The following is a 20,860-nucleotide window of genomic DNA, read 5'->3' as shown; positions in this document are numbered from 1 at the left end:
TAAGGCTTTAAAACAATGGAGCGTCTCCACCTCCATCATTCTGCCTGGACACTGAGGTCCAGTGCCGAGGGCCTTCTGGCGGTTCCCTCGCTGTGAGAAGCCACGTTACAGGGAACCAGGGAGAGGGCCTTCTTGGTAGTGGCACCCGCCCTGTGGAATGCCCCCCCCCAGAAGTCAAAGAGAAAAATAACTACCAAACTTTTAGAAGACATCTTAAGGCAGCCCTGTTTAGGGAAGTTTTTAATGTTTAATAGGTTATTGTATTTTAGTGTTTGTTGGAAGCTGCCCAGAGTGGCTGGGGAAACCCAGCCAGATGGGCGGGGTAGAAATAATAATAATAAATAATAATAATAATAATAATAATAATAATAATAATAATAATAATAAAAAATCTGCCATGGTGTATGAGTGTGTTATCTGAAACTCAGCAAGACCAAAATAGCCTCCGAAAAGAAATGTATGTGCCCTTACCTCTCACCCCCCCACCTTTTAAAATCCCCTGCCCTCTCCTATTCCAAATGCCTCCACTGATCAGCTACGAAGGCTTCCGCTGTCTAAACGACCAATTAAACTTACCCAATCTTGCTGCTCTGCTTTGAATAAATCAAAAATGCTGCCTAGGAGAGCAATCTCCTAGACTTGTGGGAAGGCCCACAACTCACAGGATTACCGATGGGCTGGGTAAGCTGGTTTAAAATCAATTTCATTGTGTCATGAGGATATTGCATTTTTAATTTCAACCCCCTCCCCACACTCCCCCCCCCCCCGGACTACTTCCATCTTTGTCTCTTGGAGCAAAACAAACACCCTTCCCTTGCAGAACAGAATCTCCAACACTTAGAAGTTGCTTGTAGAAAAGGGCATGTGAGGAAATGGGGTGAGGAAGAGAAAGGCAGCCTGTCAGATCTGCTCCTGTATTTCTGTGGCATTTATTTTCTAGGCCATGTGCTCCTAGGGGAAAGGAGGAAGACAGAGGAAGGAGAGAAGTAGAGAGCTGCTCTTTATAGAACTTTCGGTTCTACTTGGTCTTTTCCTCTATGCGGCAAGTGAGGACAGGAGATCGGACCTCAGGAAGCGATGCATGCAGGAACTAGGCATTGTTAAGAAGTAATCCGGCTGGGGTGAAGGCAATTTGGCTCTGCAGTGAAGAAAGCAAGCCATAGATAGCTTGGGGGGGGGGAGACAGGTCAAACTATAGTAGTTTTTCAACAACAACAACAACAACAATAATAATTATACCATGCCCATCTGGCTGGGTTTCCCCAGCCACTCTGGACGGCTTACAGCATTTATAAAAACATAGTAAAGCATCAAACATTAAAAACTTCTCAAACAGAAGCCTTCAGATGTCTTATAAAAGTTATGTAGTTCTTTATCTCCTTGATATCCCATAACTCTAGAACATGTGGACACCCAGTGAAGCTGAATGATGGAAGATTCAGGACTGATAAAAGAAAGGACTTAAACTATGGAACTCACTGGCACAGGAGGCAGTGATGGCCACCAACTAAAATGGATTTAAAAAAGGATTAGACAAATTCATGGAGACGGCTATCGATGGCTAGTAGTCATGATGGCTGTGTTCCCCCGCAGGCATCTGGTTGGCCACCGTGAGAACAGGTTGCTGGTCTAAATGGGCCATGGGTCTGATGCAGCAGGCTATCCTTCTGTTCTTATGCTTTTAGCAGCTGGGAAATGCTAGTTCTGTAAAATACAAAGCGCCACATCCCATTTGTTTGTTTGTTTGATAAAAATTTATACACCAATTGATTGTAAAAACAAAACAAAACCCTCAAAGCAATTTACCAAAAGGATAAAGTGATAAGATCAAGAAAGATTTACTGCAACTCTACTTTAAAACACACAGAAGTTAAAATACTAAAACAGGTTAAATTTACTTTGGCATTCTTCTTCTCATAGCCTTGCCGTGTGGGTCAAACACATAGATTGTAAGCTGCTCGGGGCAGGGATCATTTGTTTCTGCTTCAGTTACTCTGTAAAGGACCAGGATGACAGTATATAAATAATACAGGCTGTGGAATTCAGGAGCTCTGCATTAATGACTACTAAATATTGATTGGCAATTATTCACAAGGTTTCCCAGTGTGCCCACACTGCTGCTCCAGTAGGAGAATAATAGAACAATAGAACTGAAGAGTTAGAAGGGTCCCCAGGGGTCATCTAGTCCAACCCCCTGCAATGCAATAATCTTTCACCCAATGCGAGGCTTGAACCCACAACCCTGGGATTAAGAGACTCAAGCTTTGGGAAAAGGCAGGCAGGATCAGTGGAGTAAAAGCAGCACGATGCTTGGTTGGGATCATGAATCTTATCTTGCCAGTGAACTCTCTTTAGACACCTCTTTCACTTTATATACATTGAAAGTCTTTAAACTTATTTTAAAAGTCAACGCCCAGGGAGGGCATTCCAGAAACAGGGAAACCACCACTGAGAAGGCCCTGTCATGGGTCAAAGCCAACTGGGCAGCAGCCTAAAGTGGCACCGCCAACTGGGCTTCACCTGCCGTCCATAGGGCCTGAGCATTGTGGATATTCACAGCACTGCAACCTGGGAGATTTTGAAACTGCAGCCAGACACCCACTGCCAGGTAAAAAGTGAATTTGGTGTAGCAAGTGGGCTTGATTTGACATAGCTGCCAGCCCCGTGGCAGGTCCTCCTGCAGTTGGATGTTGAAGCCACTCCTTCTTCGCATGTTCCGCAGACCAGATATATATGCCTCCACATCTGAGGACGGGATTGACACCTTTATACTGATTCATCTATCAGTGCTCAGCATAATGCTGCTGAGATGGAAAAACCAATGCAATAAAGGGCCGATGCAGCTCCTAGCTGATTAAACGATGCCTTCAATGACATAACCAGTTTACTCTCCCCTCTCATAAATCTTCTCCTCTCCATTGCCCCACGACATTCCCCCAAGTACAAGCTGATGTATGCTTCTTGTGGTAAATGCAGGCCTGGGAATCCTGGGTAATGCAAATTGGCAGGATAATTTGGAGGAGAAGGGAACGCAGTGGTGAGAGAGAAAGAGAGAGGGAGAGGTTGCACTGAACTCTCTACCCACCACAGACCTGCCCCTATATCCCTTCCCTCCCTCCCAGCTAACATTCCCACACCACACAAGGAAAAATGTCCCAGGGGTGTGGAGCATTGCAGAGAAAAGCCACAAGTGGGGAACAGTTTAAGCCTCCCATCAACCACTGTATCTCGTATCTCTCTTGCAAGTACAGCCCTCCTATTCTTCTTTGCAGGGGCCTGTAGACCCATGTCATGCAGATCAGGCACAATCATTTCTTTCTGTTAAGCTTGCTTGTTTTCCTATGCAACATATTCTGTTCTGGGATGGGATTCTTGAGCTCCAAAAGGCCTGAAGGCATCAGTCCCCTGTGTTCATTAAAATGTTTCTGGTTCCCTTGTTCCAGTGACTGCTGCAGGCTTACAAACAACCCAAGGAACAAACAATCAAACAAGTCAATGGCCACTTCAAACCACTGGCCTAGGCAGACAGTGGATCCCTCCAGAATGGTGCTTCTTTGCAGGTGTAGTCTGCAACATGCCATGGATGCATAGTCTTGCATCGGTGGTGCATTTATACTGCTCTGTTCACACACCATTCTACTTTATTAGTTGTCCTGTGATGCATCCTCAGCATTATTGAATTATTGCCATCTGGAAGGACATTTGTGAACTATAGCACAACAAATGCAAGACATGCATGCCCCCCCCCCCACACACAGAGAGAACATTTGTGGTATAAAAAGTTACAGGATTTCAGCAGAAAGCTAAAGCACATGCACCAATTGGAAACAAAGCTGTATGTCTTGTTGGATTCTGTTGCAACAGAATTCCTGATCTGGACCTTGTGTAGAGTAGAAAATAAACTGCTCTCCACCACAAGAATGAGTTTCAAAGGTTTACTGCAGCAAAGTCTTAAAATAGTTACTTTGTATTGTATAGAGTTTAATTATAACACATTGCTCTTAATCAAGCAAGCAATGTGGTTGTATCTTCTTTTTAGTCCTCAGTACAATTCAATAAACGTTCCTCTGTCTGGTCCCAGAGAGAGATCTTAAGCAACTTGCCTGTTCCATCTTCGTGGATGGTTCCATTAGTGACTTAGACTCCGAGGTCTCAGGTTTCTTCTTCCCTGAAGAGAGATTGTTCGGGTTTCCAGCGATGACTCATCAGTTCACTTAAAGACTGAAATGGAAACATCCAACCTTTTCTGCCGCATTTACCAGAGTGAAACCTCCTGCCTAATGCAAACTTATCTACTTTGCAAATGCAAACCTTTACATTTGTCCCCTCAAAAAAACCTCAAGGCATATAAACATAATATTTCATGCACATTAAACTTATATCTTTTATATTTCTGCCCTGAAACTTTTGCAAACACAAACAGTTCGGAAGCAGAGTCAAGTATAACTGCTCCAATAGCATCACAGATGTACAATAAAAATTATATTAGGAGGGACTCAGTGTGCATCTGATGTCAACGTTGTCTCAAGCATCACACAAGGGCTAATCAGACCTCTCTGCTGTTAGTTTTCTTTGGCTGGGTGTGTTAAGTAGTGGCACACAAGCTTCTCCCAGTTCAGCTCAAAATATTCTGAGCTATAGTCTCTCCCATGTCCCCAAAACTGGGGAATAGTATAACTTATGCCAATTCAAGTCATTTTAGAGGCAGAGTGGGTAAGCTGTTTGAGACGAAGGACTACTTTCCATCATGGGCCACATGTTATTAGTGGGTGGGGTGAGGTAAAAGTGGGTGGAACACTGCATATGACTCTTATCTTTATACATTACGCTTCATTCTGGTCATATAGAAGTCAGAAGATTTTATGGATGTTTAGTTTTTTTATTAAGTTTTGGTAAATCTTAAACATCAAATCAAGTACATAATAACAATTGACTGAACGGAGTTAAAAATATATATGTAATAAGGGGGAAATGAATACAAATAAAGAACAAACATTGAGCAAGTATGAAAAATGTATACAATAATATTCAGGGCAAGTATAGCAAAATTTCCTCCCTTTATTATCCATGCAAGCAAATCAGGATGGATGCTTATTGTTGTCCACCTCCTCCATAACAAGTCAGAATGAATGGTCAATAAAAAAGAGAATGCAAATGCTTTTGGATGGGATTCAATTGCTTACTGGCAAATCCAGGTTGTGCAATTATAGTCTTGCGCAACAAACTTGCTTCTGCAAAAGATCAAACTTTTAATGAATGCTCAGCAAAGGCCAGATATATATTCTAGCCTCCGCATAAGCTTTGTGCAGGCAAATTGGGATGAATGCTTGGTAAATAGGTCATCTGGAGGGGCCCTCCGTTTTATCTGCCTCACAGGGTTGCTATGAATTTGAAAGCGGGGAGACTGTGCACACTTTCCTGAGCTCCCTAAAATGCGACTACAGTGGTACCTCAGGTTAAGAATATAATTTGTTCTGGAGGTCCGTTCTTAATCTGAAACTGAGGTACCGCTTTAGCTCATGGGGCCTCCTGCTGCCACTGCACCACCGTAGTACGATTTCTGTTCTCATCCTGAAGCAAAGTTCTTAACCCGAGGTACTATTTGTGGGTTAGTGGAGTCTGAAGCCTGAAGCGTCTGTAACCCGAGGTACCACTGTAATAGATGTTGCTTTTATTTTATTTGCAACATACCTCTATGTAACCTGAAAGCATGCCAGACAGTTCTGGCTGGGCTCAGACTGCATGGGCTTCCTCCAGCCAACTGTAACGCTGAAATAATCAACAGACAAAACTAAGCAAGGCTTCAGACCATGAGAGAGAGTATAGTGTGGTGGTTACAGTGCTCCATGGGACCAAAGTTCAACTCCTTGCTCAGCCTTGAATTGCATTATGTGGTACTTCACCCACCCTAACCTACTTTGCAGGGTTGTTGTGAATATAAGGGGTGATACTGCACCAAACTCCTTGAAGTAATTCAACAAAGTGCCTCAACTCAAAATGCCTATTTGTTTCCCCTCTTTGTTGATTTTTTTTTTTAAAATAATCTCTCTCTGTATTTAAATATTTAAAAAATGATTCTGTCCTCCTCCCATTTCTTGATCTTCTCAATGTAAGTTAAAGGTTTGGAATAGAGAACTTGGGGGGAGCTGAAGTGCCATGACATAGATCTGCTAAATCCTGGTGGATATATAGCATTGCAAATTAAGAAAAGAAAAAGAAAAAGTATGTTCACTGGAAGTGGGTGTGTATTAAATCCTGAGTGAGGCAGCTTTTTGTGTACCAGTTAGTCTTAACAATGATATAATTTACTGACCCTGTGAAAAACCTTTATATAGTTTATGAAGTCACTAGAGAAGCAGCTGTGCTTTTAAAAGAAGTCACTTCTTAGGCTCTGGAAAACTCCACAGTGAGCTATCCATGGTCCTGCTTCCCAGGCAGAGAGGACACAGAAAACAGATCTTGCGAAGTCACACATGACAGGGCTGTAGACATAAAGTACCTGGGAGAAAGCAAAAGCTAATCTGAAGGACATTGAAACCAAGCATTCCAATGAGAGCCAGTGTGGTGTAGTGCTTAGAGTGCTGGACTAGAACCTAGGAGACCAGGGTTCAGATCCGCACTGGGCCATGAAGCTAACACAGTGTGTCAGCCTAACCTACGTCACAGTGTGGTTGGGAGGATAATGGTTATGTGTGATGATGCAGCCCTCAAGGAACCCTCAGAGCAAGAGGGTTTCATCTGCCTCATATTTCAGCTGAAACAAGGAACATAGGATGCTGATGTAACATTGGTCCACCTAGCTCAGCATTGTCTACCAAGGATGGTGAACAGATGGAAAGCCCTGCTGGATCAGGCCAAAGCCCCACCTAGTCCAGCACTCTGTTCTCATGGTGGCCAGCCAGATACCCATGAGAAACCTGCAAGCAGAACGTAGGCACAACAGCACTCTCCCCTCTTGTGATTCCCAGAAGCTGGTATTCAAAGGTATACTGCCTCCAACAATGAAAGTCCAACATAGCCATCATGGATAGATTCCAGGTCCCATAAGCTGCAGGCCAGCCAGCAAATGGTCAAGGATTATGGGAGCTGTAGTCCAGCAACAACTTTGCGAGCCTTGGTTCCCCACACCTAACCTAAACTGACTGGAAGAGGGACTCCAGCATTTCAGCTAGGAGTGTTTCCCAGTGCTACCTGCATATGCCAGGGATTGAAGGAAGGACCCCTTCTGTACAAAGCATGTGCTCTGCCATTGAGCTGTGTCTCCTCCAGGAGCCAGCCTGCCATTCACAGAACCCAGCCACATCCATTGGGCTATGGATGTTCTTGTTGGCTGAGTGATAGATACCGATAGAGAATTTTTCTAAAGCTGTTCCGTTGCTTGAGAAATGGGAGCACAGGAGGGTCTCTCAACATGCAGGAAAGGAAGAAGGCCAGTCATTACTAAACTACCTTTCTCCACTACCACCACCATCATTATTTTGAAAAATCTATTAGTTGTATGTGATTTCAAATGTCGCCCTCTACTGTCCTTCCGTGCTTTGTGCTAGTAAGCAAATTGGGTCTTTCTGGAATCAACACCCATTGCTGGATCTCAAGGCAACTCTTGATACAAACACAGTGAAAGACTATCGATGGTATAAACAGACAGGAATGGGATTTGTTGTATTCATAGAATTGTAGAGTTGGAAGGGACCCTGAGGGTCATCTAGTCCAAACCTTGCAAAGCAGGAATCTCACCTAAAGCATCCATGACAGATGGCCATCCAACCTCTGCTTAGAAACCTCTGATGAAGGAGAATCCACCACCGTCCAACGGAGTCTGTTCCATTGCTAAGCAGTTCTTACTATCAGAAAATACTTCCTCATTTCTTGTAACTTGAAGCCATTGGTTCAGGTCCTAGCCTCTGGAGCAGCAGCAAACAATTTGCTCCATCTTCCATGTGATGTCCCTTTAGATATTTGAAGATGGCTATCATATCTCCTTTCAGTCTCCTCTTTTCCAGGCTAAACATACCTAACTCCTTCAACCATTCGTCATATACGGCTTGGTTTTCAAACCCTTGATCATCTTGGTTGCCCTCCTCTGCACATGTTCCAGCTTGTCAAAAGTCTTACTGAAATCAAGATATACTATGTCCACAGCATTCCCCATATCCACCAAACTTGTAACACTATTAAAAAGAAAGAAAAAAATGAGATTCATTTGGCATGACTTGTTTTAGAGAAACCCATCCTGGCTCTCTCACCATGGGATCTCACCCAGAAGTTCCTTAAGCATTTTTTAAATCAGCCTTCTTAAAATCCAGAGTGGATGTCCAACTACACTCAACTTTCCCTTACCTCTGTATTATAAAACTCAAGAGGACATGATTACTTACATTCCATAGTTTCCAGTATTTCTTTTTCATCATTCAGATATTCCAAGTTGGTGAGGACCAAGTCCAAGAAAGATGTTCTCCTTGTTGTTTCTTCCACCTTCTGGGAAATGAAATGGTCAGTGACGCAATGGAGGAATTTGTTAGACCTTAGATTCTTGGCAGGGTTTGAGTTCCAACAAATATCAGGGTAGTTGAATTCTCCCATGATTACTGTATCTCTTCTCTTTGAAGGCTTGGTAATCTGCTCTAGGAAGGCATCATCTGAGTCTTCAGTCTGGCTTGGCGGTCTCTAGCAGACACCCATAGAAAGGTCACTGTTGCTTTTCTCTCCTACCATTTTTACCCATCTCCTGTAAATCGTCGTTCCATGCTCCAGGTCATGGAGCTCTTCACAAGTTGGTCTGTCTCATAGGTAAACGTTCATTAAAAGATTCCACCCACGCAACCTACACTTGCTGATTCTCTCTACCTGCACGCATGCTGTAACGAAGACCATAATGATTAAGAAACTCTTTTTTATGCTAAGCAACTTCAGATTTTGTATTCCAAGACCAATGGAAAGTCACCACATATGCAAGGAGATCACATGTGAAGATGCTGCACTGCACTGGTACCTTGGATACTAGAAAGAAAACAAGTGATCCTGGCACAGCTCAGCAATATCCAACCCCAGTGAAGCTGCAATGCTTCAGCCCATTCATATGAGGAGTAAGAAGATGTTGTTTTTATATACCCCTTATATGCCCAAACTTCTTCTAAGTGGCTTACAATTATAATACATAACTGAAATGCAGAATAACAAATCCACCGGGGCATTAAAACATTATTAATTAAAATATGACCATGGAGAGCCACTGCCAATCAGTATAGGTAATACTGAACTAGATGAACCAATGACCCGACACAAGCCAGCTTCCTATGTTCCTGGTGGCACATAGGAAGATAGGAAACTGGCTTATTAAGTCATACCATCTAATTCAGTACTGTCAGCACTGGCTGGCAGCATCCCTCTAGGGTTTCACACAGAGAAACTTTCCCAACCCCTAGCCAGGGATTGAACTTGAGACCTTCTGTATGTTAAGCCGATGCTCTCAGCAAGCGATGGTCCTTCTTCATACAGCATCACCGAGAGGGTTGCAAATATTTTCTGTATTAAAAAAGAGAGTGAGAGATGCAAAGCATAGCACTGTCAGAAAGCATGTAGCTGTCAGGTAAGATCAAATATCAAATTTATAGCGGAATCCTATCTACTCAGAAGTAAGTCCCACTGAATTCAATGGGACTTACCTCCAGGGAAGTATTGTAAGATTGCTGCCTTGGTTATGTTGTAAGTTACCATAAACCATAGTGACATTTTTGAGAGAGAGAGAGAGAGAGAAAGAGAGAGAGATAACAAAAGCATATAAGAAAATCCATAAATATGAAGTATAAAAATGTGTGGCACAAACTCTCCACAATCCAATCCTTCTGCAGTCTGACTCTATGCATGTGTCCTTGTAAATCAATCCTGCTGAATCACAAACTTTAATCCAATTTATTTCAGCAAGAGATAGGGTTAAACAAAGGTTTAATTTGTACATTGAAATAATCCAAAATGCTTGAATTTGGTTGGATCATGACCATACTTCCTAATACACAGATATGGGGAAAAAAGGAAAATGAAATACAAAGAAGTCATTTAACAAATACTTAAGACATGCCAGCCTCAGGCTGAAAACTAACAAGAAAATATAGTTGAATGAATTCTCTATTACTAGGGTAAATTTCTCAAGGGTTGCCCATTAGTGGGAGTAGATTTATCTGATTTTTGTTTTTGCTTTGCTGCAATGACAGCACATCAAATTTGCCTAGGCTCCTCTCATATCCGGGGCCAGCATTCTCTGCCTGAACTGAACCCCCAGCTATAGGCTTGTCCCTGGACTTGGCTGAGGCCTGACCTACCCGTCTCACAGTTAATTCTTTGCCAGATGTGTGTGTGTGTGTGTGTGTATAAAGAGAAAGAGAGAGAGGAAAAAAACTATTTCAATAGCAGCAGCTTTAAAACCCTTTGATTCCCCCTCAGTCAGTGAGTGGCAGCACAGTGGAAACATTAGACCTTGACAAGATGGCTGCCTCCCAGCCCAGACTTGCGTTTCAGTGATGGGAGAAATGGAAGACACCTGCCAAAGATCCTCTCTGTCACTGTCTGCCTTGGACCTGCTGTACTTCTGCAGGGCTTCATTAACGGGGGCAGATAACATTCAGAGAAGCCCTGCGCTGTCAGCTTCCATTCACCCCATGCCAAGCCCAATCCTTGGCTCCAGTCAACACTGAAAAACTCATTTGTCCTCCACCTGATGCCCTCCAGACACGGTGGAGTCAGGCATCTGCTATAGCGGTCTTCTTTTGCCTTCACTGAAGGCATTGCAACCCCGAGAACTTTTTTTAAAAAAGAATTCTATTAAACAAAATTTATATATAGCCACAACTCATTTTATTATGCTTCACCTTATTGCGATTCACAGATATTGCTCCTTACAAGGACATGGGTGCAACTGGTGGCAAACTGGCCGCTTCCAGGGGAAAGAAGCTCAACCCCTCCCATACCCTCCAAGTGTCCCTATTTTCCAGGGACAGTCCTGAATTTACAGAAGCTGTCCCAGTTTCTGATTTGATCCCAGACTGTCCTGCTTTTCCTTAGGACACCCCTATTTTTATCAGAGAAATGTTGGAGGGAATGGAGTTATGTGACCCCCAAGCCAAGGAGATTTGTAACTATTCAACCTTTAGAGGACATTTGAATGCAGCCCTGTATAGAGAAGTTATTTTTTAAAAAAATGTTTAATGCTTTATTATGCTTTTATATAATTATGGTGCTGGAGGAGACTCTTGAGAGTCCAATGGACTGCAAGAAGATCAAACCTATCCATTCTGAAGGAAATCAACCCTGAGTGCTCACTGGAAGGACAGATCCTGAAGCTGAGGCTCCAATACTTTGGCCATCTCATGAGAAGAGAAGGAAAGAAAACGATCCCTGGAAAAGACCCTGATGTTGGGAAAGATGGAGGGCACAAGGAGAAGGGGATGACAAAGGACGAGATGGTTGGATAGTGTTCTTGAAGCTACCAACATGAGTTTGACCAAACTGCGGGAGGCAGCGGAAGACAGGAGTGCCTGGTGTGCTCTGGTCCATGGGGTCACGAAGAGTCGGACATGACTAAACAACTAAACAACAACAACAAATGCTTTTCTATATGTTGGAAGCCACCCAGAGTAGCTGTGACAACCGAGTCAGATGGGCAGGGTATAAATAATAACATTATCATTATTGTTATTATTTAGATAACCCCATTTTCATCTTTCTCTTCCCTCAGCCTCACATGCTAAGGAAGCCTCTCTGGCCTGCCTCTCATGCAGGTCCCTTTCATCTTCTATCCATTGCCTTCCTGGTGATGCACACCAACTTTCTAAAAGTGATCCCCAAATATAGACCAACAGAACACATGAGACCCTGGCTGGGGCTGGGCGGGCATCTAAATGCCTTGTGATTTCCCAGTTTCCCACAGCATGCAACCCAGTGGTAGCAGCATTGGCTTACATGCAGAAAGTCCCAGGTTCAGTCCTCATCAGCCTCTCCAGATAAGGATGGAGTAGACAGAGATCCCCACCTGCAACTCTGGAGAGTCACTGCCAATTGATGGACCAGTGGTCTGACTCATAATAAGACAGCTTCCTATGTTCTTAGAGAGGAGAGGGAAGGAGCGACCCAAGCCAGGGTTTCGTTGGAAAGGTAATTGACAAGATAAGACCGGGGCATTATATTACCCAAGTTGAAGCCGTATAGGAGGTTAATAAGACACGACAGACAATTGTTGCTGTCTGATACAGCGAATGTTGTGCAAGTGAGTCTATTAGTGGGACGGATGACTAATACGGTATGTTGGGGAAATGTGCTAGCGGGAGGAAGAACTGCTAATATGATTCAATTGACCCATTCTGCATGAGTTAACACATCGCTTTATCCCCCCCCCCACCCAGAAAAAAAAGTCATAATCACAGGTGGATCATTCTGACTGGTACTGGAAGATCAAAAATAGTTTCCTCCCTCAAGCCAGCTGTGACAGTTAGTCAGTGATGAACCACTGATCATCTAGGGAACGAGGAGAGGAGGGAAAGACGCAATGAGCTAAAATAAAATCTCAAAACTTACTTGATGTCTTCCAAAATCTCATTCGAGGGCTTGTTTTGCTCTCGTAATGATAGTTTTGAGGAATTGGCAAAGTTCATTGGTAGCCCAACCCACATCCCTGATGTTGCCTTGTTGGTTGGATTGGGAAGCGGAAAGAGGTGTTGGTTGAGGCCACCTCATTCTGGGCCTTTGTGTGACGATGTTGGAGGGTAGAGTTCGGCCACATTCAAACCATGCATTTAAAGCACTATGATGACACTTTTAACAGTCATGGCATCCCCCCTAAGGGATTCTGGGAGCTGTAGTTTGTTCATGGCGGGGTGAGTGCCCGTCTTTCGGTCCCAGCTCCTGCCCACCTAGCAGTTCGAAAGCACCCCTAAGTGCAAGTAGATAAATAGGTACCGCTTTATAGCGGGAAGGTAAACGGCGTTTCCGTGTGCTGCGCTGGTGCTGGCTCGCCAGCTGCAGCTTCGTCACACTGGCCACGTGACCTGGAAGAGTCTTTGGATGGCGCCGGCTCCCGGCCTCTAGAGCGAGATGAGCACGCAACCCTAGAGTCGGACACGACTGGCCCGTAAGGGCAGGGGTACCTTTACCTTATTCCATAATGATAATTTTTCTATTCATACCCCACACATCTTACTGGGCTGCTCCAGCCACTCTGGGCAGCTTCCAACATATATAAAAACATAATTGAACATTAAACATTTTTTTAAAAACTTCCCTATACAGGAGGGCTCGGGGGGTCAGATAACTCCATTACCCCCCCCCAACATTTCTCCAATGAAAATAGGAACATCCTAAGGAAAAGTGGGGCATTCTGGGATCAAATCAGAAACCGGGATGGCTTCTCTAAATCAGGGTTGTCTCTAGAAAACAGGGACACTTGGAGGGTCTGACACACACACATTTTGGTTGACTGGGCCACCTGTAATGTGGCCTCACCTGCATTGGGTGGCAGATTTTGAGCATGTCTTGTGTTAGGTTAGACTCTAGAAAGCCTCAGGCTGTCTTTGCCTTGACATTAGATTTGGGGTGGAAGACCTCCGGCCCTCCAGGCCTCTCTACTTGGCCCTTGGAATTCTCTGCAGACCTCACTGGACTGGCTTCATCCCCCGAGTATTTTTGACTGGCAAGAATGTGTCCTTCAGCACTGAAACTGCCTTTAGCTTCTCTGGATGGAAGGTAGAGAGGGTGGTGCACATGTTTTTAGAAATTAGCTTAATTTACAAAGGTAAATGGTATATTCCTTGCTCAGCCCACTTTGCCTCTGGACCTACACACCACTGGCATGTGGCTCCCAGGAGGTTTCTGAAAAGGGAAGGTGGCCCTCAGGTTGTAAAAGCCCCCCCCCCCTTCTTAAGACAGTTTTCTTATCAGGGCATTTGGCTGGAATAATATTGATGATGATGATGAAGTTGATGATGATAGAATATAAATTAATACAAGGAGTCTAGACACTTCTGTCCTATTTTTGTTTTTGTTTTTAGCCCAATGAGAAGAATGCCATCTGAGTCACAAGGTGATCAGGCTGTTGGAAGGGAATTTGCAAGCTTTCACTTCAGATCCAGGGATTAAGAGCTGACTTGGTGCTTTTTCTCCCCACCCCTCCTCCCAAAGTCTCCTGTTTTTGCAAGGAAAGCAAATCGCAAAGGGTTTGGGACCCTGATTGTAGGAACTTTTGTCTAGAACGTCTTGGCTGGCCTTGGGGCCTTGTTGCCACAACTCAAAAACATGCAAAAAGAGTCTTGCTGGACCAGAATTAGGGGGGGGGGATGGGACAGAGGGTGTGTATTCTGGAACATGTCATTGGCCTCATTCCCAAATACATTTAAAGCACGGTGGCAGTGTGGGCAGAGAGGACACGGGTGTGGCAGTGGGGTCACAGCTGCAGCCAGGGTGCAGTGGCAGGGCCCCCCAGATCTGCTGTCAGAGGTGACTGCCTCCCCTTGCCTCATGGCCCTGCTCCCAGCCCTCCCTGAAGATGCCACAGGGACTTTCTGCATGAAAAGCAGACGCTTGGTCAAGTGACCTACAGTCCCTTTCTGCCAATTTTTATTACGGGGGTGGAAATCCTAGGGGGTGAACACAGAAATTTATTTATTTTTTGGTACAGCAAATCAATGCAGCTATGGTTCTGTAAAGGAAGCAATATCTTTCTGACTTTAGTGCAGGGGTCAGCAAACCTTTTCAGTGTGGTGTAGTGGTTAAGAGCAGTGGACTCGTAGTCTGGTGAACCGGGTTCAGTTCCCTGCTCTTCCACATGCAGCTGCTGGGTGACCTTGGGCTAGTCACACTTCTTTGAAGTCTTTCAGCCTCACTCACCTCACAGAGTGTTTGTTGTGGGGGAGGAAGGGAAAGGAGATTGTTAGCTGCTTTGAGACTCCTTAGGGTAGTGATAAAAAGGTAAAGGTACCCCTGCCCATACGGGCCAGTCTTGACAGACTCTGGGGTTGTGCGCCCATCTCACTTAAGAGGCCAGGGGCCAGCGCTGTCCGGAGACACTTCCAGGTCACGTGGCCAGCGTGACATCGCTGCTCTGGCGAGCCAGAGCTGCACACGGAAACGCCGTTTACCTTCCCGCTGGTAAGCGGTCCCTATTTATCTACTTGCACCCGGAGGTGCTTTCGAACTGCTAGGTTGGCAGGCGCTGGGACCGAGCAGCGGGAGCGCACCGCGCCACAGGGATTCGAACCGCCGACCTTTCGATCGGCAAGCCCTAGGCGCTGAGGCTTTAACCCACAGCGCCACCTGCGTCCCGGTAGTGATAAAGTGGGATATCAAATCCAAACTCCTCCTCCCTCCTCCTCCTCCTCTTCTTTCAGCAGGGGGCCAGTCCACTGTCCCTCAGACCTTGTGGGGGGCCAGACTATATTTTGAAAAAAAAATAATGAACGGATTCCTATGCCCCACAAATAAAAGCACACATCCTACTCATGTAAAAACACGCTGATTCCTGGACCGTTCATGGGCCAGATTTAGAAGGTGATCGGGCCAAATCCTGGACCTTAGTTTGCCTACCCATGCTTTAGTGCCTCACATGCAGAGCAGGAATGTACCAATTTATTCTTGTACAGCTGTGGAAAGGAACACATTATCCTCAACCCCAAGCCATACAACTAGGAAAAAAATGTGTGTGTGTGTGGTGGGGAAATCAATTTATTTGTATCAATAGCCATCCTGCTAATTGTTCTGAAACTACGTAGAAAGTGGAAAAACAGTTTTAAAAGCAGGTGGGGGTGGGGAATCAGCCACAAGGAAACAAGGAGGAAGGATATTGACAAGCCAGTAAGTCTGCAAATGAGTGTCTGGAGATGAAGCCTTATGAGGAATAGTTGAAGGAGACGAGGAGACTGAAAAGTGATAAGAGAGCCATTTTCAGTTACCTGCAGGACTGTCACATGGAAGGTGGAACAAGCTTGTTTTCTGCTGCTCCAGAGAGTAAGACCCAAACCAATGCATTCAAATGAGAAGAAAGGAGATTCTTACTAAAATTAGGAAGAACTTTCTGATGGTAAGAGCTGTGTGACAGAGGAATGAACTCCCTCAGAACGTGGCAGGCTCTCCTTCACTGGAAGTTTTTGAACAGAGGTTGGGTGACCACCTGCCAGGGATCCTTCACCTGTGACTCCTGCTTGGGAACCCGTTCCTACAGTTCTATGATTCTATAAACTCTGATGGAATTGAAGGATGGAGTAGGTTTAAGAGGCTGCAAGGACCCACAGGTTTCCACCTGTTGTCTACCCTATATATTATCTACTCTGAGAGGCAGTAGTTTTCTGGGCCCTCAGGCAGAAGCCTTTCCCATTAACTGCTATGTGACCCATTTAATACCAGGGACTGAACCTGGGACCATCTGCATGCAAACACGTCCCCTTCTGTGAAGCTGTGCTCCCATTTCTTGCCCTCCTGCAGTCACTGTGACAGATTCAGAATGCTGTCCGCAGCTACTAACAAATGCATCTTCTGTTTTTACATATACACATTTGCATGTAGGAAATAGCACGAAACCCACATGTAGGTTGTGGGTGATTGCACACACTGTGGCATTTGTCACTGGTGTATACATGTGTACAATGACACTTTTATGCCTAAGACTGCAATCCTGTGCACCCGGTCTACAAAGTCCCTCCATTTAATTCAAAAGCACTTATTTCTGAGAAAATTTGCAAGGGATCATGTTGCACAGCTTTAATGGTGGCACTGACAAGACCTATAATAGCTCTGGCATTCCATTTAATTGAAATAATTAACTGTGGGCTTCTGGTTGCACTATTTAAAGCTGCAAAATCCCCTGGATCTCCCAGTAGTTTTGTCCCACTGAGACACTGAATGTCTGGAATGTCCCTAGCTGTGCAGGTCAAACAGTGCAGCATCAGCATCTGGTGTGAATACCTTTCCCTAATATCTTAATTGCAATGGCCTTTCTTTACTTATAAAAGCTGGCTGGACATGAATGTCATGGTCCATGTACAGAGTGCCATTAACTTCTCAGGTTCAATTCACCTTGAGACTCCTTGAGTGGAGAGAGAAAGAGAAAAAATATTGCACAAGTTAGCACCTTTCCTTTTCCAAATGAAGACCTATTAGAGTGTTATGCATGGGTGAGAAAAGCTTCTCTTCCAAAAATTCTCTCTTCTGTATGACTGTTAAGGGCACAGAAGCCTTGTCCTCTGTATTAGGTCACCCTAAATGCTGTGCCAGACTTAAAAAATAATAATTCTGATGTACATAAATTGCTCGTGGGGACAGACTGCCACCAGCACTCTGGTGCTTAGAAGCTTTCACTGTCTCCCTATGTTATTGGGCTGATTAAAAGGGTCTTGTATTCCTTTACAAGGTTCTTAACAACTTGGGCCCAGAATACTTTTAAGTACCTAGGGTTGGAGGTAGGAGTTACTTTGACACCCCCCCACCTTTCTGAAAAAGGTAGGGCGGTCTCTAGTCTTGATAGATGAGCATCCCTGCTATACCTTTTGGAATACCTCTCCCTATATGAACCTACCTGGACCCTCTGATTGTCATCCGAGGCCCTTCTTGGGGACCCTCCTCTCAGGGAGGCTCAGAGGGTGATGACGAGTGCTATTTTTCTAGAAAAAAGAGGTGCCAGAACTTACCATGAATGCCTCCCTTGTTCTCTTATAATGGCAATGGCACCTAGCGGAGAGGTGCCAGATCTGAGTTCAGGTGATTTCCAGCTGAAAACCAGCCCTGGATGACAGGGGGCCTTTTTGGTTATGGCTCCCTGCCTGTGGAATGCCCTCCACAGCAAGGCCCACCAGATGCCTTTGTTGACATATTTTTGGAAACAGGTGAAAACATGCCTCCCGGCCCCAAGGCCTTTCTTAGACTGAGTTAAGCCTATTTTATTGTTAGTGTGCTGCCAAAGCTTTCTAACATAGTTCGGTGGGGGCTGTTTTTTAATATTTTGTATGGAATGTTAATGTTATGGGAATTTTTCTTTTCCATGGCCTAATACATTTATGCATATGTTTTTTAAATGTAAATCACTTTGTAGGGAACAAAATAATAATAATAATAATAATAATAATAATAATAATAAAAAACACATTCCCTCTTTATGTGGATTCCCAAAATAAATGCACCCAGAGGGCTCACTTTTCTAAGATACACTTCAGCTCCCCACAATTTGTCCCATTGCACCACAAGGGCTAGAAACCTGAACACCAAGCCACACCCCCTCCCTCCAGGCCACACCCCCACCAACTTCCCCAAATGCTTTCGCCTGGCTGAAAATGCCATTGCACATAGCTGTCAACTTTTCCCTTTTCTTGTGAGGAATCCTATTTGGAATAAGGGAATTTCCCTTTAAAAAAGGGAAACATTGACAGCTATGCATTGCACTATGATAGTGTCTATTGGAAGATGTAAATATATTTGTACGTGTGTGTGCAGCAACCTCCAGTGGCCCTCTGCATGAAGCGAGAGTCACACATGACCTGTTGCTCCATCCACCTTTGCCTCTGGCAACCCAGAAGGTTGCCCATGAAGGGCTATGGCCCTTGGGCTGAAAACAGTTCCCCCTCCCAGCTGCAGCATAACCCAAACACGCAGAAAAGTAGGCAACCAGAGGTGCAGGTGCAACTCTCAGTGGCTGGTGTGATGCAAGTGGGTTTAGCCTTCACCCTAATGGTGTTTTCAGTGGCACCTTTCACATATCAGAGCAAGAGCCAAGGGCTGCATGGTGGGGATAATGGGCTGGGATCAACATCCTGCCTCCAATTAAGCACACAGGGAGCTAGCTGCCTTTTACTGAGTCAGAACAGTCTCCCATCTAGCTCTGTACTGTCCACACTGATTGGCAGCATCTCTCGAGGGTTTCAGACAGGAGGCCTTTCTCAGCCCGATTGAATCTGGGACCCAGGGGGGAAAGTGAGGTGATTTTATATTATGGACTTTATGGTCTTTATAACATCCCATCTTTACACAGAAATGCAGGAAGCTGCCTTGTATTGAGTCAGATCATTGATCCACCCAGCTTAGCATTGTCCATCCTGGCTGGCAGAGGACCGCCGGTTTTCAGGAAGGGGACATTCCTGGAGATGCTGGGGATTGAACCTGGGACATTCCTGCGCTAAGCTGCAGCCCTTCTCTTTAGATGGATAAGGCCAACGGCCCATCTATTCCTGCACCCTGTTCTCCTAGTGGCTTCTTTGGGGGAAGCCTAGTATTACGTCACTCCAAAACGCGGTAAGCCAGCCCTGATGCATTCGGACCCGCCTCCTCCTGCTCGTTCTGCTGAGTGGGTCCCCGGACTTCTACCCGCAGCCCTGCCTTGAAGGTCTCCGCTCCTGGGATCGTCTGCATGCAAAGGATGTGCTCTGCCACTGAGACAGCGCGACTCCCATGAGAGGGTCCGGGAGGGTAGGGCTGCTGCAATGTGCCTCTGAGTGGGAAGCACGCCCCCCTCCTGGACTTTGCAAGATCCAAGACTCCCCCTCCCCAAACCTCGCCGTCCATCATCATGACCACGAGCATTTTGCTAGGGGGCGAACCCTGCAGCACCCTAAAACTCAACGGTGTAGGGCGGGGGGGAATCAACCACACTCAGAATATTGGGGGAGAGGGAAAAGGCTACCAATTCCGGCATGCAATACACATAGGCAGTCTCCTCCCTGCTCCCCCAAAGCAAACCTTGGTCGTTGGTGGCAGGGGAAGGAGGGAGACCAGCAGGAACGGAGGGCTGGTGGGGGAGAAGAGAGGAGTTTCAGCTGCAGGAGCGCAAGCAGGGCGAGTGGGTGAAAGGCTGACAGCTCCGCCGTCCCACTCGGGGATCGGAGTCATCGGCAGGAGTGTGGGAAGCGGCGGGCGAAGTGGAGAGCAAGTGCATCGGAGCTCTGGAAAGGGACATCTCCTCCTCTTCCCTCCCTTCTCCTCCACACCAGCTGCAATGGGGAGCTCTGCAGAGCTGGGGCTGCAGCCAGCACCCCGCCCCCCCGCGCTGCACGCCCCCCTCCTCCTTGCTGTTCCCTTCATCCTGCTCCAGGGAGCCCCCTCCTCTTGGGGAACCGGCCATGCAGCTTGAGCATAGAGGGAGTGAGGGAAGGAGGGAGGAAAAGGCGAGCGGGGAGGGAGAGAAGGGGGGAGGCACCCAACTCCTTCTCCCTGGCATTGCGCATGATTCTGCGGCTCTGTGCATTGCACGCTCCAACCCACCTTGGGAGGAGGGGGAGGCTTCTCTCCCTCCCTCCCCCCTCCCTAGCGTTGTCTGCGCCCGGAGCCAATGGGGGCCCGCCTCTCTCCCCGGCCGTCCAATCGTCGGCCGGCGGGGGCGTCGCCCAGGAGGCTCAAATGGCCCAGGCTAGGCTGCGCGCCGGAGAGGAGTTGTGCGCTCTGGCTGGCGCTCGCTCGCTCGCTCGCTCATTGCTGGCTGTGCGTTCCGCGAGCCGCGCAGGTGCCGCTGCACGTCGGGGAGAGGCAGGATGGCGAGGGCGGCGGGGAGGCAGCCAGGAGGAGGGCTGCGGAGGGCATGAGAAGGAAGCGGAGACGAGGGGGAGGCAGCGCGCCTTGTGCACTCGCCCCGGGCTGGGCTGGGCTGGGCAGATGAGAAGGTCCCCGGCAGGGCAGGGCGCTTTGCAGCTAGGATGATGCTCCTGGTCGGCGGGCGGTAGTACTATGATTTGGTATGTGGCCACTTTGATAGCAAGTGTGATCAGCACCAGAGGACTGGCAGCAGCTCAAGGTGAGTTGAAGTGCACCGGGTCCCCCCCCCCTCCACCCCCCTGCAGCGGTTTCTCCTTTGCGCTCTGGGCTGGCCTCTTTGGGCACCAGGAAAGCTCTCCGGGCTGACGCT

At 46.3% G+C, this 20,860-nt stretch overlaps 1 protein-coding gene across 6 annotated transcripts in view; it reads left to right on the top strand.

Annotated features, from left to right (window-relative positions):
- The first annotated feature begins 20,418 nt into the window (after nucleotides 1–20,418).
- Nucleotides 20,419–20,860, top strand: part of IGSF9B (immunoglobulin superfamily member 9B) — a 119,748-nt gene continuing 119,306 nt past the window's right edge. For all 6 annotated transcript variants that reach the window (XR_013833738.1, XM_079956110.1, XM_079956109.1 and 3 more), the window contains exon 1: nucleotides 20,419–20,749. Coding sequence is in view for 5 of the 6 variants with exons in the window: in XM_079956110.1 (XP_079812236.1) it covers nucleotides 20,683–20,749 (67 nt within the window). In the remaining variant the exon portion in view is untranslated. The remainder of the gene's footprint in view (nucleotides 20,750–20,860) is intronic.

Source organism: Podarcis cretensis (genome assembly GCF_951804945.1).
Source record: "Podarcis cretensis genome assembly, chromosome: 15".
In the NCBI taxonomy this organism is placed as follows: domain Eukaryota; kingdom Metazoa; phylum Chordata; class Lepidosauria; order Squamata; family Lacertidae; genus Podarcis; species Podarcis cretensis.
Note: the sequence above shows the minus strand (reverse complement) of the source record. Positions and strands in the feature narration are given on the sequence as shown.